At 49.1% G+C, this 18,942-nt stretch overlaps 2 protein-coding genes across 2 annotated transcripts; one reads left to right on the top strand and one right to left on the bottom strand.

Annotated features, from left to right (window-relative positions):
- Nucleotides 1–103: 103 nt before the first annotated feature.
- kbtbd3 (kelch repeat and BTB (POZ) domain containing 3) lies at nucleotides 104–17,106 on the bottom strand (the record flags this gene model as incomplete). The annotated part of the gene is made up of 10 exons (XM_083773270.1): nucleotides 104–235; nucleotides 1,331–1,480; nucleotides 2,178–2,424; nucleotides 2,705–2,748; nucleotides 2,922–3,164; nucleotides 3,269–3,619; nucleotides 9,396–9,569; nucleotides 15,083–15,265; nucleotides 15,558–15,723; nucleotides 16,829–17,106. The coding sequence occupies 10 exons, from the start codon at nucleotides 17,104–17,106 to the stop codon at nucleotides 104–106; spliced, it is 1,968 nt and encodes a 655-aa protein (XP_083629396.1).
- On the top strand, nucleotides 9,889–10,488 carry LOC310863919 (small ribosomal subunit protein eS7-like; the record flags this gene model as incomplete). Its single annotated transcript, XM_083772447.1, has 1 exon — nucleotides 9,889–10,488. One exon carries the CDS (start codon nucleotides 9,889–9,891, stop codon nucleotides 10,486–10,488), a length of 600 nt encoding a protein of 199 aa, XP_083628573.1.
- Nucleotides 17,107–18,942: the final 1,836 nt, after the last annotated feature.

Raw genomic sequence — 18,942 nt, 5'->3', positions numbered from 1 at the left:
ATTAGGCTCAAATGCTTGTCAGGAGAGATGTGCGTGTGCATGTGAGTGTGCGTGCGTGCTTGTGCGTGTGCGTGTGTGTGTCTGTGTGTGTGTGTGTGTTGCATCATGCTGCATCCCGGCTCTCCCCCCAGGGGTCTCTGTATCGGTTAAAGCTGATCAGCTGGCAGTGGAACTCGGTGAGCGCTCGGGGCATGGGCGCCACTTCCTCCCACTGACTCCTCCCCCTGTAGAACACCTGCACAGGTGATGACGAGAAACAAGGTGACAAACGTGAGTCGTGCACAAATTCAGTGGTGGGGGGAAATTACTCAAATGTTTTACATAAAGGTAGTGTAACTGATTTTCTTTGGTTAAAATAAGTGTTAAAAAGCTCTATAATATTGTGATAGTAGCCTACTCATTGCTATAGAGTGTTCTCTCGTTTGTTCAGTAATAGGAGTCTCCATGTCTCTCCAGCTTTTCATTAAACAGAAAATGCATTTTCAGAAACTGAAACTGGGATAGCTATTTTATCCAATCAGGATAGAGAATGCAGTCAGGATTACAGAGTACAGTACACAAGTGGAACTGTACGTATGTGATGACACAAAGGAATTAGATAAATATTGATACTATAAAAAATAGCTACTCTCACCCATCTGAAAATGTTTTTTCAGTTTATTAAAGAGCTGGAGAGACAGTATCCCTGTTACTGAACAAACACTCTATAGTAGTGGTGGATATTGCTTGCAATTTCACGATAGATATAGAGGCCACGATATACGATATATATCAATATCTATATCGATATATCGATTATACGTTTATTCAAAATAATGACCATGTTGCACAAATACAATAAAACACTGTGTCTGTGTGTACCACGGAATGTGATGATGTATGATGATAAGAGCGCCCCTCACTTCAGACAAGTGCATTTTTGTCAGGTGAAACCTGACATATAGCTCATGAAATGTAAGCGTCATGATTGGCTGCCCCCTAAGCCAATGGGAGTCTGACCCCATACTGTGAAACGCCGCCAGCCAATCGCGCAGTAGATACCTAGTCATGATTGGTTGCGTCCTAAGCCCTGACACGACATAACACCGGAAGTCTTCTCCCACACTGCAACGCCGCAGCGAGGAGCCACTGTGACTGACAACAGCTAATGTTATGAGCTAAATGTCTGGAGCTACAGGAAAGCTATAACAAAACACAGTGATTAAACCAACAGAAGAACGTCGGAAATCAACGAAAACAACGGCCGAGAGGTTGTGACACAGAAACACATTTAAAAAATTAAAAACAAGAATGACACAAGTTGTGTCATTCTTGTTTTTTTTCCTCTTACCTGAACCTCATCTGTGATCTCGTCAGGGGAGTAGTCTCCACCCAGGATGTAGAGTCGGTCTCTCATGCCAACAGCTCCGGCGTTGAAGCCTGCACACTCGAACGATCCCTCACCCTTCCACACGCATGTCTCTGGACAGAAACTGTACACCTGGGTGGAGAAAGAACCTCATGCTGTTTAAACATCCAGAACCCCTCTGTGTCAAACCAATATGATCCACCAGCTGTTTTGGCCCCTCTAGACCATAAATCACACTCGCTAAGTAGTCTCTATCAGCACCACATTCTCTCTCACATTATCTCCCTCTCATATCGTGGGCGTACGAGCATTCCCATGTTATGTGTGGAATTCATGAACTTGAACTTGGCCGTGACGTTGGCGGACATTGGTCGTAAAATCCGCTCATTTCCAAATCAGCCCAGAGGGTGCCGTACCAGTGATCAAGGCATGTGTATAATATACGCATAAAGCATTCTAAATACATATTATGTATTTAGAATGCTTTAGTTTTCATGGTGAATCAATTAATAGTCCCCAAACCTCAAAAAATATATGTATGTGCCCAGCATTTGTCAACACACACATGAATAAAAGAAGAAAATGTGTCAACTTCTTAGCTTATGTTATGCTGATTAATTATTAATGTCTAATAATGTATATAGATCACATGAACGCCTAATAATAATAGCCTAATAACTCTTAAGAACGGTTGCCGCATGAGGCCCAATTCTGCCTACATTTCATGAATCTGACTGGACTTCTCTTAAGAATTCACTTAGGAAGAAATGTAAGAGGAAGAGTTAGGAACGTATTGGTGCATGAGGCCCAATATTCTACCATGACTCACCTTGTACGTGGACAGGTCACAGAGGTACAGCGTGTCGTCACTGGACACCGCCTTGACCAGCGTGGCGTGGAAGAAGTGACCAAACTCGGCCACCAGGCGGCTCCACTGGTCCTGCTTGGCGTCATAGCGGAAGAAACAGTCCAGGGAGGGGTTGAAGGAGTCGGTGATCTCCACCTCTGCGCCCAGGGTGTAGATTATGTCGCCGCAGGCCGTGGCTTCAGGGTAGTATATGGCTGTGGGCAGCGCACTGAGACAGGGTATTAGTCAATGAGTTAAAAGTCCACAGACTTGGCTGCCATATGACGTAATTTCTAAAGACCTGGAGGCGTGATCAATGCCATTTGGCTATTCTGAGTGGCCAAAGAGCATTGATCACGCCTCCAGGTCTTTAGTTTACTCAAGTTAGGGAATAAGACCTGGTACTTAAGACACGCAAAATACAGGAGGAGGAGGCGAACGGACAGATATGTCCACCCACTAGGTGATTTTAATATAGGATAGATAATACAAATCTAAAGTATAATTACCTTGCAGAGTGCCAGGTCTGAGACAGAGGGTCATAATACTCCACCTACATGAGAACAGAAGAACAGAACGGATTATAGAGTTACAAAGGACGGCAACTTGAGATCTTCATTGTGTTCTCATGATTTGCTCCTACAGTATAATTATCTATAATATAATTTTTATTTTTCAGTCTCTATCCTTTTAATACTCTATGACGACTCTATGACGATGTGCTACCTCTAGTAAGCTTAGAGCCCCTCCTCTGGAGCCCCCGGTGCGTCCCCCGATGACGTACACTCTGTCCAGGCATGTGACAGCGGTGTGCATGGTGCGGGGGTTGGACATGGCAGGGACGGAGGTGACCGCCCCGCTGACGGGACAGTAGCACCACACCTCGTCCGTGGCGTCATGGAACGGCTCGGCCACATGGAGGCGCACCGCCCGGCAGCAGTTACCCCGGCAACCACCCGTCACAAACATCTTAGGGGATAGGAGATTAGTAGTCATTAGTATAGCTTGTGGGATCTTGGAAGTTGACATGTGTAAAACAGTGCTGTGTCAAACTGTCAATAAGGTTCACCTACCTTCTCAGCATAGCTGGTGAGGTAAGAGCCGGGCGGGTCGGGAACCATCACTGTCCCCTGTCCCTGTCCCCACGGGCCCTGCTGCTGGCCTGTCCCCTGTCCATGCCCCCCCGAGCTCTGCTGCTGGCCTGTCCCCAGGTCCCTCCAGTGGTCCGTTTCCAGGCAGTAGCAGAAGGTGTGGCGGATCTCGCCATTCTCCTCTGTCTTGTGGACGTAGATGTACGTCTGTGTGGTGGCGGGGCGTGCGTCGCGGAGCAGCCCGGCGTGCTGACGCTGTCTGCCCTGGGCCTCCGACAGGAGGGCGAGACACGACTCGTCGCCACGCAGGAGAGCGTCTGAGTCGCGCAGGGCCTTGCAAGGAGATGGAAACATTGTTGATTTTGACTGAACTTTTGAGGGGCGCTAGTTCCTCCTATACACAGGTTTAATGTTTGTCTTTGTCACGATCCGTGACGTTTTCTGTTGTGCTTTTGTTTTGTAGTATTTTTGGTCCCTTGGTTTCCTCTGTTGCTTTTGTTACCTGTGTTGTCTCACCCCCTGTGATTATTAGTTTTCTCCACCTGTGTCTTGTTTGTCTCTCAGCCAATCCCTGTGTTGATTTTGTTAGTTGTTCACCTGTGTCTAGTCAGTCTTTGTTTATATATATGCCCCAGTGTGTTTCAGTCCTTTGTCAGATCCTCATTGTATGTCATGAGTGTACGTCCTAGTTTTTCTCCTCGTGTTCCAAGTACCTAGTACTTTTGTTCCTAGTTCCTAGTTATCAATAAACTCTGTTGCATTTGACATCCTCTGCCTCCGCCTGTCTGTCTGCACTTGGGTCCTACACCTTCTCTGCCCTGCACTGTGACAGAAGGATCTGACCATATTGGACCCAGCGGACAGAGGTTTTTTTTTTTTTTTTTTTTGCCAAGCTGCTTTGGCTGTCCACCATGGCTGAGCTGCCTTTTTCTGCCAAGGACTTTGGTATTGCTAAGGACACCTTTAATGAAGATCCTCAGTTCCTTCACCAACTGGCTATTTATTGGAGGCGGGATCCAGTGTTTGCCCAGTATATGGGGTTTTTCAAATGGGAGAGGCAGGGAGCCATTTTTCCCCAGCTGCCTCAAGAGGTAGTCCCACCGGCCTCCCCTGCTCTTCAGCCCACTACCCCTCCAGTTCTCCAGCCTGTTCTCCAGCCCAGCTCTCCGCCACCCAGCCTGCCTGGCCCTCCGCTGTCTGGCACTCCGCTGCCCGGCACTCCGCTGCCCGGCACTCCGCTGCCCGGCACTCCTCTGCCCGGCACTCCTCTGCCCGGCACTCCGCTGCCCGGCACTCCGCTGCCCGGCACTCCTCTGCCCGGCACTCCGCTGCCCGGCACTCCGCTGCCCGGCACTCCGCTGCCCGGCACTCCGCTGCCTGGCACTCCGCTGCCCGGCTCTCCGCCGCCCAGCCTGCCTGGCCCTCCGCTACCCGGCACTCCGCTGCCTGGCACCCCTCTGCCCGGCACTCCTCTGCCCGGCACTCCTCTGCCCGGCACTCCGCTGCCCGGCACTCCGCTGCCCGGCACTCCGCTGCCCGGCACTCCGCTGCCCGGCCCTCCGCTGCCCGGCACTCCGCTGCCCGGCCCTCCGCTGCCCGGCCCTCCGCTGCCCGGCCCTCCGCTGCCCGGCCCTCCGCTGCCTGGCCCTCCGCTGCCCGGCCCGCCGCTGCCCGGCCCGCCGCTGCCCGGCACTCCGCTGCCCGGCCCTCCGCTGCCCGGCCCTCCGCTGCCCGGCACTCCGCTGCCCGGCACTCCGCTGCCCGGCACTCCGCTGCCCGGCACTCCGCTGCCCGGCCCTCCGCTGCCCGGCACTCCGCTGCCCGGCACTCCGCTGCCCGGCACTCCGCTGCCCGGCACTCCGCTGCCCGGCACTCCTCTGCCCGGCACTCCGCTGCCCGGCCCTCCGCTGCCCCGCACTCCGCTGCCCGGCACTCCGCTGCCCGGCACTCCACTGCCCGGCCCTCCGCTGCCCGGCACTCCGCTGCCTGGCACTCCGCTGCCCGGCACTCCTCTGCCCGGCCTTCCGCTGCCCGGCACTCCGCTGCCTGGCCCTCTGCTGCCCGGCTCTCCACCTGCAGTCCCGTCTGCAACTCCAGCTCCGCTAGACAACGCCTCTGTTGCCTCGTCGCGGCCCCCAGGCCGACCTCCAGACACCTCCTGTGCCTCGTCGCGGCCCCCTGGTCGCCCGCCAGACGACAACACCACAGCTTCGTCTCCGCCTCCCGGCCGTCCCCCTGAGGTCATCCCTGCCTCTGCCCCCGAGGTCGCCTGTTCTTCCCCCTCCCATCCTCCAGGTCGCCCACCAGACATTACCTGCTCAGCCCTAGTCCATTCCCCTGGTGCCTCTGCCTGCAGGTGTCACCCCACTACGACAACCATGCCCATGTGGGGTCCAGGTTCCCAGACCTTTTTTTCCTTTTCTTGGCCCCATGACTGTCTCCCTCCTCCGGACCCCCACCACCCACCCTGCTCAGTGTTTTGGACAATGTTATGGACAATATATGAGGGATGTCTGGAAGCCATCCCTTGAGGGGGAGGTACTGTCACGATCCGTGACGTTTTCTGTTGTGCTTTTGTTTTGTAGTATTTTTGGTCCCTTGGTTTCCTCTGTTGCTTTTGTTACCTGTGTTGTCTCACCCCCTGTGATTATTAGTTTTCTCCACCTGTGTCTTGTTTGTCTCTCAGCCAATCCCTGTGTTGATTTTGTTAGTTGTTCACCTGTGTCTAGTCAGTCTTTGTTTATATATATGCCCCAGTGTGTTTCAGTCCTTTGTCAGATCCTCATTGTATGTCATGAGTGTACGTCCTAGTTTTTCTCCTCGTGTTCCAAGTACCTAGTACTTTTGTTCCTAGTTCCTAGTTATCAATAAACTCTGTTGCATTTGACATCCTCTGCCTCCGCCTGTCTGTCTGCACTTGGGTCCTACACCTTCTCTGCCCTGCACTGTGACAGTCTTTAGTTCAATGTTTGTTTTGTAAACGCCATTGACAATGAAGGGAACATTTACGTCATAATGTGTCTCATTACGTCATATTGTCTCTGTATTGTTAATGGCGTTTAATGTTTGTGTTTGCACCGTTTGTTTTACATCACCATTACATCACCTAATCAACATGTCAGACTTTAATATATTAGCGCCCCTCACTTCACACGGATGTGATTTTTGAATACATTTTCATTTAGTTTAGTCATGTTTTAGTCATCTCAAACTGACCGAACAGCGAACTTTGCGGTCCCATCCTAGCCTGGGTAAACACCTTTAGCCAGGCTTTATTCACCTTCATGAATAAATAAAAGATAGATCTAATAAATGCCATTAATTAGAAAACAAATTGATCTACACACTCACAAGTTCAGAAACAGGGATCTCCCCGTCTCTTCAGCTCTTCCCGTCTCTCCAGTAATAATCAGAAAATACATTTCCCGTCGGTATACAAATTATATCCAATCAGGGGAGAGACCTCATACAGGATACAGAATAAACAAGTGAACATTGGGCTGTAACACAGGCTGATCATAGCTCTGGTTCATAGCCTTAATAGTCAGAGAATATTGTCACGATAAATGTAAAATATGGGAATACATTTCTTACCAAGACATTTCTTCACCAATGTGTTTGTAAAGGTGTCACTGTCTACTAACATATCCCACATTGGTTTCTATTCAGCCACCCTATGGGAATTTTTCACAGCTGCTGAAAGTTGGGGTAGGCCTACTATTAACAACCAATATAAGGCAAAAAGTGGATATGGCCGAATTTAGCCCAAGGAGTGTTTTTCGTGCAATACTAATGCTGTCAGGGTGCGATCAGAGGACCCAAAAGCAGTACGACCAAAAGGCAAGATTCACAGTTCAGGATGTTTATTAAACTATAACTTCCCATAAAATGGGGCAGGCAAAACAAGGACACAGTAAACACGCTGACATGAAATGACGATCTGACAAGGAACTGAAAAAACTGGGGTATATAAATAGACAAAGACTAACTAGACACAGGTGAACTCAAAATACAATCAAACACAGGATAGGGTAACAGGACAAAGAGGACACAGGTGAAAACACTGACACATCACAAGGTAGGTGAGACAAGGTAGGGAACAGCAACTAGGCAGACAGGAAACACTAGGGACCATACTACAAAATAAGATACACAAAACCAACAGGGTAACAGAAAACCAAACAGAACAAGACATGGCAAAATACTGAACATAAAACAACCACATAACCATTAAGGTCAAGCCACATATTAGTCCAGTGGTTTGGACCTAAGTCAATGCTCAAATACAAAGGCAGAGGAGCGAGGCGTGACAAATGCTTGGAATGGACCCACCTGAAAATCTATTTTCTGTTTATTATTTATTGTTATTTATTTGAGTTGGAGAGACAGGTAGTGAGGGAAACCTCTGTTACTGAACAGACACTATATACAATGATTACTATCAGAATATAGAGCTTACATTTATTTTATTGTCTTTTTGTTTTAACCAAAGATCACTCACAGCATCATTAACGTAACCACTTTCAACATTGCATCCTTATTTTGGGCATCATATAGGTGAAAAATATAGGTGGAAAAACACCATCACTTGGGGCACGGTGGCACAGTTGGTAGTGCTGTCGCCTCACAGCTAGAAGGTCCTGGGTTAGATTCCCGCTCGGGGCGCTGTGGGTGCTGGCGGCGTGTTTCCTCCTCCGCGTCATCAGTGCCCATACCCGAAGGCGGGGTTGGCGAAAGGGCCTTTCTGTGTGGAGTTTGCATGTTCTCCCCGTGTCCCCTAGGGTAGGTACCCTCACAAAAACATGCAGTAATCCTGGTCTCTAAACTGCCTCCCCCTGGCCAGCCGGGGCGCCTGATGGAGGGGAAAGGAACTGTTTGGAATAACGTGTTCCTTCCACGCGCTACGTCCAACCAGGGAAACTCCGCCCTGTCAGGTGTAAAGGAGCAACTTGGACACTCAAGCATGAAGGAAGCATGAGTTAAGTTCGTTGCTCTCCCCAGGTTGGCGGAGGATGTGTAGAGCCCAGGATCACATTAGATGATTGACACAGGGGTGAAAAATGGGTTACAAAATCGTGGGATAAAAAATATATATAAAAAAAGAAAAACACCATCACGTGACAAGTGTAGCTTAACCATTTGTGGCGTCTCGGTACAGGTCTGCGTGCCACGTAGGAGCCTCCTCGGGGAGAGAGAGAGAGAGAGGCGGAGTGAAGCCTGCCAACTTGGACTTGTACTAAAAGGTCGGTACATTCCACATCACCTCTTTCATTACACCTGATGAGCTGCCACCTGCGCGACCGCACCCAAGCAGTAGCCTACTAAAGCCTCTGTCCTCACAGACTCTTCCTGAGACAGGCTGGCGTGTGGCTCTTGGTAAGAGAAGCTAATATTCCCCTCTCTAAATATATCAGTGTTACTGTTCTGTCACTATAGTAATTGTCTGTTTCCCATTCTCCTGATGCATGTGCCAGACAGTTAGTTGGGCTCTGAGGAGTGAGGCATTCAAACGAACCTCGGAAATTGGAGCGCTCACCGCTAAACGCCACCAGTGAAGCTAAATAGTAATGTATGTATGTCACACTTACCTGTCCAGCCAGAGGAAGGACCCCTGACCCATACTTACCTGTCTACTGATCCAACCTGCCCACCCCCCCTGTTTGAGAAAGGAATTTATTAATTTGAGTTTACATTTGAATACAGAAGAAACCTGAGTTAAACTCATTATTTGGCTTTATTGACGAGAACCTAAGTTAACCACTTAAAGCCCTGGATCCTCCTGGTCTCCTCCTCCTCGCTGGTCCCCCTGCCCCCCTGCAAAGAGAAAAGACTGTTTCCTATGCTATACCACTTAACTGAATGCTCTACTTACTGCTTCCTGTGAACCAATAAATGTGCCAATATTGTCTAGACCTGTGAAACTGGCTCTTGAGTGTCTTTGGTTTGGTATCACACTTAACCCCTCTAGACTTAAAACTGACCTGAGTTGGCTCTGTACTTGGATTGCTTTCCCCCCCAGAAAATCGCCTATATGCTATATGCAATAGTTTGGCTAATGTCCCCCCCCCCCCCACACACACACACACACACTTTGTATGTTGACATGTACCTTTAGTGCAGGTGCAGGTAGTTGATGCGGTCGAGTCAGAGACAGTAGTCGTGGCAACAGCTTCCGTCTCCCTGTGACATCATGACGTATCCAACGCAGTAGTGACATCACCACTGCCTCTTCGCCGGGCATGCTCAGTGCATCCGACCTCAGGCACCCGTCCAACACATTCACCTGTAGTAAGACATTTATTCTCATAGTTAAATCAAGTATTACCTGATCAAATTGTCTTAACTTTACTAGAGTTTGGGCCGCACACAGCCCTCACACCTGTGTCGCACCTCCGATCCGATATGCCCATATATGGAGATCTCCGTATGTGTCATTCCTTGTCCCTTTTATGCCCATATATGTGATGCTGATATCATCATGCCCATATATGTCATCTACAGGTAAATAGGTCATACCTATTGCATGATTTGCATCAGTATGAATAAATGCAAAGCTCGCGAGGGTCTTCCAATTCCTTTTCTGTTGTTGACAGAAAGAGTCAATGTCTAGTGCCAAACCCAAAATTGTGAAGCCGAGTGGCGAAAAGCCAGACGAGTTTGAGTCTGGGGTCGCTCAGGCTCTCCAGGAGTTGGAGATGAACTCTGATATGAAGGCTCAGCTCAAAGAACTGTACATCCAAGGTGCAAAGGAAATTGAAGTTGGTGGCAACAGGAAAGCAATAATCATCTTTGTTCCTGTTCCTCAGCTGAAGTCCTTCCAGAAGATTCAGGTTCGTCTGGTGAGAGAGCTGGAGAAGAAGTTCAGTGGAAGGTATGTGGTCTTCATCGCAAAGAGGACGATGCTGCCCAAGCAAACAAGGACAAGTCGCTCAAATAATCAACAGACGCGCCCCAGGAGCCGTACACTGACGTCCGTGCACAGCGCCATTCTGGAGGACCTGGTGTTTCCCAGCGAGATCATGGGGAAGTCGTTCAGGATTAAGAAGATAGACCACGGCAGTCACCTCAAGGTCATCAAGGTCTCTCTGGACAAGGCTCATCAGAGCAATGTAGAACCCAAAGTTGAGACCTTCAAAGCTGTCTACAAGAATCTCACAGAAGGCAAAGACATTGATTTCGAATTCACTGACTTTCAGCTGTAAACAGTGCAGATGCCAAACTGTCCAAAAAATTAATTAAGAAAAGAACATCTATGACAACCACAATCAACCTGATTGTTGCGTGTGACGCAGTGGTAAACCACCACGGTGCAGCCGATGTCTATCTCTATATGAACAGATTTGGCCGGGTTCGTGGGGGGAAGCCGGGCAGGGAGGGTGATTATTTTATAACATTTTTGGGGATTTTCTGCCTTTATTTATAAATGAAGTGCAGATAGCTAGTAAATGGGGAGATGTTAGGATCTGTCCCTCCGCTTACCTTGCCAGACCTGGCAACCTCTCCACAGACTGTCAGACCTGGCAACACTCACTTCCCCCTTCCACTCTGCAGCCACATTCACTCACCTGTCTCCAACTCCCTCGTCATTCCACCTGTGAACTATTTGTCAATCAACCTTCCCACTATAAGACTGGACTCTTTACAAACACTCACTGTCAGTACATTTGTCATTGTCCCTGAGTTCTACCCCGCAGTTCCTGGTTCTTGATTTTGTCTTCTTGAAAGGTTTGAGTTTTGGACTTATGATTTTACTGCCTTGTACTCGAGTTTTGCCTTTTGGACTTCTTAGTTCTATTTTGTATTTTTGAGTTTTGGAGATGCTACTTTTTGTTTGTTACTGCCTTGGATATAAATAAATCATTTGGATTTTGAACCTTCCTGTTTTGTGGCTTGCATATTGGGTTCAGTCATCACCTAGCATAACAGAATGTACTGACCACAATATGAACCCAGCACAGCTACAAACTTTTCAGAGGAGGGTTAATATATTTGAGAATGTGGTGGCTCGGCTCATGGCCTCTCCACCTAGCCAGCGTTTTTCTCTCCAAGAGGAGATTTTGATCCACCAGCGGTGGTTTGCAGAGAGGCCATGGGTTGGTCATTTTGTCCCCCACCTGAATGTCATTCGTGGGAGGCTTAAGGATTTTTTGGACACCAGCCCATCTCCCAGTGCCTCCCAGCCAGCTCTCTCAATTAGGGTTGGAGTGTTCAGCCTGCATCCCACTAACCCTGATGCTAACCGGCAGAAGGGTATGGATTATTTTCCCTGTTTTCCCAGCGATGAGGAAGTTCCTGTTTGTTCTGAACAACTTCATTCAACAAATCCCTTGTATGGCACCCGTCTGGCTCGGGGGGGTCCCCGTTGTGTCAACAGGGGGGGGGGTGTCTCACTGGGTCTCCCAGTCACCAAGCCCACCCGACCAGCCTGTCCTGACAGTGTGGGAAACCGGGGGCCTGCTAGAAAAAGGCATGGCCGCCTACACCGCCAGGAACCACCGCCACCCAGCCTGTCATGTCCAGCTGCAGTTCCGCCTGCAGCCCCTTCCCGTCCTGATGCACTCCCGCCTGCAGCGGTGCAGCCCCGTCACGGGCCAGCACTACGGCAGCGGGACCCCGGGGGTGTTTTTCCTGGGTGTGCAGCGTCTGCTGGGGTCCCGTCTCCAGAGCCTGCAGCATCCTCCTCGCTCCCAAGGACTTTGTCTCCGTTCCGTTTTCTGCCGCTCCGCTCTCCATCTCCAGAGCCTGCAGCACCCTCCTCATCCCCTGGGTGTGCAGTATTCTCTGGGGTCCCAGCATCCTCCTCGCCTCCTGGGTGTGCAGCGTCCTCTGGGGTCCCGTCTCCAGAGTCTGCAGCATCCTCTTCGCCTCCTGGGTGTGCAGCGTCCTCTGGGGTCCCGTCTCCAGAGCCTGCAGCATCCTCCTCCTGTTCTCCGCCTGCAGTCCCGCCTGCAGCTCTGCCTCCTCCGCCTGCAGTTCCACCTGCAGCTCCGCCTCCTCCGCCTGCAGCTCTGCCTGCAGCACCGCCTTCTCCGCCTGCAGTTCCACCTGCAGCTCTGCCTCCTCCGCCTGCAGTTCCGCCTGCAGCTCTGCCTCCTCCGCCTGCAGTCCCGCCTGCAGCTCCGCCTGCAGTCCCGCCTGCAGCTCTGCCTGCAGTTCCACCTGCAATCCCGCCTGCAGCTCCGCCTGCAGTCCCGCCTGCAGCTCCGCCTGCAGTCCCGCCTGCAGCTCCGCCTGCAGTCCTGCCGGCAGCATCTCCGGCGTCGCCTCTGCCTGCAGCACCTCCGGCGTCGCCTCTGCCTGCAGCACCTCCGGCATCGCCTCTGCCTACAGCACCTCCGGCGTCGCCTCTGCCTGCAGCAACTCCGGCGTCGCCTCTGCCAGCAGCATCCTCTGCGGTCCCGTCTGCAGCGTTTTCTGAAGCCCCGCCGCTGCAGCTTGCCTCTGAGGCCCCGCCACTGCAGCTCGCCTCTGAGGCCCTGCAGCTCGTCTCCGAGGCCCCGCCGCTGCAGCTCGCCTCTGAGGCCCTGCAGCTTGCCTCCGAGGCCCCGCCGCCGCAGCTCGCCTCCGAGGCCCCGCCGCTGCAGCTTGCCTCTGGGGTCCCGTCTCCTAAGTCTGCAGCGTCGTCTGCAGCTTCAGCTCCAGAGCCTGCAGCATCTCCTGTGGCTCCGCCTGCAGCACCCCTGGCGTCTCCTGCAGCTTCAGCTCCAGAGCCGGCAGCTTCTCCTGTGGCTCCGCCTGCAGCACCCCTGGCGTCTCCTGCAGCATCATGTCCAGCGCCTGCAGCATACCCGACTCCGCTTCCACGGTCCTCCGCCTCGTCTCAGCCTCCAGGCCGCCCTCCGGACGGCACCTCCGCAGCCTCGTCCCGGCCTCCAGGCCGCCCTCCGGACGGCACCTCCGCAGCCTCGTCCCGGCCTCCAGGCCGCCCTCCTGACGGCACCTCCGCAGCCTCGTCCCGGCCTCCAGGCCGCCCCCCAGACGACACCTCTGCTGCCTCGTCCCAGCCCCCCGGACGTCCCCCTGAAGTCTCCAGCTCTGCCTCAGTTTTCCCTCCTCCAGGCCCCCTCCACCCACCCTGCGCGTTCCTCGTTATGTTTGTTGGACGTCTGGTATCCGTCCCTTGAGGGGGGGGTACTGTTAGGATCTGTCCCTCCGCTTACCTTGCCAGACCTGGCAACCTCTCCACAGACTGTCAGACCTGGCAACACTCACTTCCCCCTTCCACTCTGCAGCCACATTCACTCACCTGTCTCCAACTCCCTCGTCATTCCACCTGTGAACTATTTGTCAATCAACCTTCCCACTATAAGACTGGACTCTTTACAAACACTCACTGTCAGTACATTTGTCATTGTCCCTGAGTTCTACCCCGCAGTTCCTGGTTCTTGATTTTGTCTTCTTGAAAGGTTTGAGTTTTGGACTTATGATTTTACTGCCTTGTACTCGAGTTTTGCCTTTTGGACTTCTTAGTTCTATTTTGTATTTTTGAGTTTTGGAGATGCTACTTTTTGTTTGTTACTGCCTTGGATATAAATAAATCATTTGGATTTTGAACCTTCCTGTTTTGTGGCTTGCATATTGGGTTCAGTCATCACCTAGCATAACAGGAGAGACACGGGGAAAGACATGCAGCAACGACCGTTGGGAACCGGACTCGAACCTGCAATGCACTGCCATGCCGCTTATATGTGCCTGGGTGCCTGGACCACACCCAGGCCAGGGAGGGTGATAGGGAGGGTGATATTTGTCACTGCACGTAGGCCACCCCCCAGGTCTGGCATGGCACCTGTCAGCAAGGGGGTGGAGTAGAACAAAGGCTCTATGTCCTCCCGGTGGAGGTTCATCACTGCATGAGCCAGTAGGATACAACAGCAGTGACAATACACAGAAAGTAGCAATCAATTGCCATAATGATGATGAAGAAAAGGTTTTGAAAAAGAAAAGTAATGACTTATGACTTAATATAATATATAAAAACAAGTAGAAACCATACGTGATAAAGTGGGGGTACATACTACGTTATTAGTGTACTAGCAGTGTGCACAACAAGGTCCGGACATTTGTGACTCAATAAAAAGGAGGGTATTGTAATATTTTGTTCTCTAAGACAGTTGGGTCATTAAAGATGTATTGCTTTGCAAAGATAAAGCACTTTACACCAGATGGAACAAGCCATCTGGTGGGTGGCAGTGGCTCAAGGAAGAGTGGCTGGGAATCCATCCCCGCTTCGTGTCGAAGTGTGCTTGAGCAAGACACTGAACCCCTAACAGTTACATTAGGGGTTGCTCTGAAAACAAAATATTGTTCTTACTTCTTACAGAACAAATGATGAGTGGGTTGGTGCCTTGCATGGATTCCCCCACTGAGTGTGTATGTGTGAATATAAATCCCATTGTAAAGCACTGTAGATATATATACTACTATATGAATGCACCATTAAGCTAACTACAATGACTGATCTTGTTCTAAAGTCAAATGGAACTTTTCAACTCCCAAATTGGAATCATATTTGGAATATGTTGTCAAGAGAGGCAGAGATTAGAAATCTGGGCCTTAAACGCATTACATGGGCTTATATTTCCCAGCATGCATCCACCTTGAGTTCTTGACTAAATAAATTACTATAATAAGTGCTTATGACATAATAAGTGTCTAAGTGGCTACAAATAAATGAAATCTCTATAAACAACACAATGTATGTGTATGGCCAGGACAGAAATCATATCCTATGTATAATTGCATCAAATATTTATCTTTTTTCCCCTGCTTTTTTATTATTACATTTTCAACACACACCTGCATATCCAGGAAGTCCTGGGTTGCGGAGAGCTCGTGGAAGTTTTGTACCACAAACTCGTTGGCTCGCTGGAGGAGGGATGCAGAGCCGTATACCTCAGCCAAACCCAGCAGTGCCAGACAGTTAGAAATGTCCAGGGTTCCGATGAGGAATTCACTGCAGGCTTTGGAGAGAACTGAAACCTGAGTGCAGACACAATGGAAGCAACCCACATATTAAGCAACATCGCTTCAGAGGAGTAATTAATACAAAACTAAATCTTTATCCCACGATTTTTGTAACCCATTTTTTCACTTGGTGGCAAATGCCTAAGCTTACCGACGCTGTACATCATTTGGTGTTCATACATTTGAACGGGTAAGAGGACCAGTCAAAACAAAACATGCTTCTTAATTGTTCTAAATAATCAAAAATGTAATTGGTAGAATAATGGCTAAGAAAATAATCAATGTTTGCAGGCCTATCTTTCTTTACCTGAAGGAAGGAGGCGAGCTGGAACAGCATGTCCACGTTGCTGTCAGTGATGATGGCCTCTCCAGAGTAGGCAAAGTCCAGAAAGAAATGCACTGCCGAGGGAGGCTGGTTCCCAAGAGTCACGGAGCCATCGTCACGCTCACGCATGTCCACCTCAAACATGGCCCTAAACGTGGAACAATGACACACTTTTTCATGTCAAGGACCCCCAAATTGACACTAATTAGCCCGCGGACCCCCATTTGAAAAGATATGCCAGGGACATAAGAAAAGATTTTTATGGCTCTAGCAGTGATTCTCAACCCGTTTAATTTCAAGGACCCCCAGTTTGACAGGCAAAAATAGTCTACAGACCCCCATTTAATGGCATTTCTATCTCTGGGACCCCCATTTATATTGTAAAATTAATGTATATATATAATAACTCTGAGAGTGTAACGGGTCCATTTGGTTCCATTTGTACACTCTCAGAGTTACAGACCCATAAGGGTCAATTTGGTTCCATTTGTACACCCTCAGAATTACAGACCCATAAGGGTCCATTTGGTTCCAAACAATCATTTAGCTGGGTACCCCCTGGAACTCCATCAAGGACCCCTGGGGGTCCCTGGAGTAGTGTTAGTTAGAGGATGAGGAAAGGGCAGGCAGTCAGTGCATTACTATGTGGCAATGATGCAGACCGATATGAAATGGAAATGGAAGAAAATGGAAATGGAAAAAAAAGTATAATGAAATTACACACAAACTCGCAACCTACATTCAGACACAACATACAGATTCTCATATTGGTGATGGCTTATCTGTTGCATGTCGCAAGTCACTTTGATGCATGATGCAGCAAATTACAAAACACCTCATCGCTGCAGCTGTCTCTCCCTCCCTCCCTCTCATATACTTACACATGCATACATTATGGCTGAGCGATATGGATCGAATCAAATATCACACTATTTATTTTACTAAATAGATACCTCGATATTTATCCTATCCCTAATATTGTATTGTGACAATAGTACCCTTTTCCCCAAGAAATAACTATGAGCATGTATAGATTGGCTATATATTTGCTATTTGTGGAAGAAAACATCACACTTCATCACACTTCAACACTGGGCAAAGGAGGGGCTCAATGACCTTCAAAAATACATTAAAACAGGGAACGGTCAACACATATCACAATATTACATTATCCAAAATACCATGAGGTTATATGATATACAACCTCATATCAAAATATTGATATTGACACACACACACACAAACACACACACCTAAAGAAGTCACTGCATGACGCCAGCACACAGCGGTGGCAGGGGAAGCTGTGCTCCTGGGCCTTGATGGTGAAGTCGAAAAGGAGCCCTCTCTCCCTGAATGAACGCAGCACGCTCAGGAGCTGCAGCCCGTGGGCCTCTGACACCCGGAGGTGGGTCCTGTGTGCTGGGACGCCATTGCACTGTGGCGCCCCGCTGGTGTCTCCATTTGGAAGGCTGCTGCCGCCGTTCTGGGCATCGGTGGGTAGGAACGTGGACAACTCCAGACGTTGATCCATCTTGCCGGTGTCTGACAAGAAGCGGGTGATCGATAAAGGTTAACCACTTAAACCCGTTCACCCCTCAAGACCAAAATGTAGATCTGTAATTTTGGCAGAATGTTTGCACTCGAATTTGGATGCTATGGTTCACATGCGGTTTATAAGGCATTAGCGTTTAATATTAGTTGGATTTGTCGGTCTGAGTGTACACTCGCCCTATAGACTGAATGAGAGGCAGATTAGTAAATTAAGGAGAAACATGCATGGAGAGAGGAGATGGAAATGGAACAGAGCAATACTGGGGGGGAGAGAGAGAGAGAGAGAGAGAGAGAGAGAGAGAGAGAGAGAGAGAGAGAGAGAGAGAGAGAGAGAGAGAGAGAGAGAGAGAGCTCACAAGAGGAAATATTTATATTGGTAACTTCATTCTATATATTGGGTTAATGCAATGCTGACTATTTCATCACTCATTGCTTTGGGCTAGAGACAATTTGAAGGGCTAGCCTATGCATGTTCTTGTCTAGCCTGTTGTCTAGGAAGGCTTTTACTCTGATTGCACGCTCTTATAAACGTCTACAGTAGATACAAACACTGACTAAATTAAATCTTGAAATGTGAAATAAATTAGAGAGCCACTACTTACCGAATCAGCACCCCACCAGCACCCTGGACAGCTCCTTTTCGCATGATGCTCTCACTTCCGGAAGAGCGAGATCTCGCGAGGGTATGACTCATACGGTAGGTCTTTGTTTTACAGTTGTGATAATAATCATTACTTGAAATAAACCAATTGTAGGAGGAAAATCTAATCGTTTGGTGTGTTGTTGTTTTGTTTTTCAAATTTCAAATTTTTAATGTAGGATATCTTATTTTTCTTAGAGGCGCAGTGCCAGATGGGAATTTGAGTTCCTTTGTTTCCAAAACTAGTAGACTGGACAGTTTATGCCGGTGAGTGCTGCTGCAGGATCATTTTGTTATTGTTGATATTTTGTAAACTATATTTATTCTATTGTTTGTGCACAAATAAAATTAGGGGGGGAAGGAAGCAGGAAAAAAAATACCTTTCTCGCAGCCATTTTAACGGGTATTCTTCACTCGGGATTCTATCCGCAGGGTCTCCCGCGGACACAAACATTTACTGCAAGAGGCTATCCCCGCATATAATGCCGACTACATTTGCATGCTGCGAACACTAGATGGCGATACCTTACTGTGTGAACTAGTAGGCTACATTTGGTAATTGTGTGTGTGTGTGTGTGTGTGTGTGTGTGTGTGTGTGTGTGTGTGTGTGTGTGTGTGTGTGTGTGTGTGTGTGTGTGTGTGTGTGTGTGTGTGTGTGTGTGTGTGTGTGTGTGTGTGTGTGTGTGTGTGTGTGTGTGTGTGTGTGTGTGTGTGTGTGTGTGTGTGTGTGTGTGTGTGGGCGCGTGCGTGCGTGCGTGCGTGCGTGCTGTGTGTGTGTGTGTGTGTGTGTGTGTGTGTGTGTGTGTGTGTGTGTGTGTGTTAGAGTTACATTAACAGTGTAGATTGCTGCTGTCCCAGAACAACAAACTTTATCAAATGGTCTGTGAACTAATGCATATCAAACTGGGGGTCCTTGAAATTAAAAAGTTTGAGAATCACTCAACTAAACTATACAGGAACTCCAATATACACCGTAAAACCCTTAGTGCTTATTTAAACTTGGTTTTGAGTTGCAGATCCGTAAGGCCCATTTGGTGGTTTCTGAACCCAACATTGGGAACCAAGGTGAACCATGTAGACAGCAAATTGTCCTGTATAGTTTTCAAGGTAACATTGTTGAGGGTAGAATATGTGCAGGTGGATACATGTTGGCCTATATGGTGGCAGAGGAAAGGA

This window comes from Protomyctophum parallelum (assembly GCF_964188405.1).
Source record: "Protomyctophum parallelum genome assembly, chromosome: 9".
NCBI classification, from domain to species: domain Eukaryota; kingdom Metazoa; phylum Chordata; class Actinopteri; order Myctophiformes; family Myctophidae; genus Protomyctophum; species Protomyctophum parallelum.
Note: the sequence above shows the minus strand (reverse complement) of the source record. Positions and strands in the feature narration are given on the sequence as shown.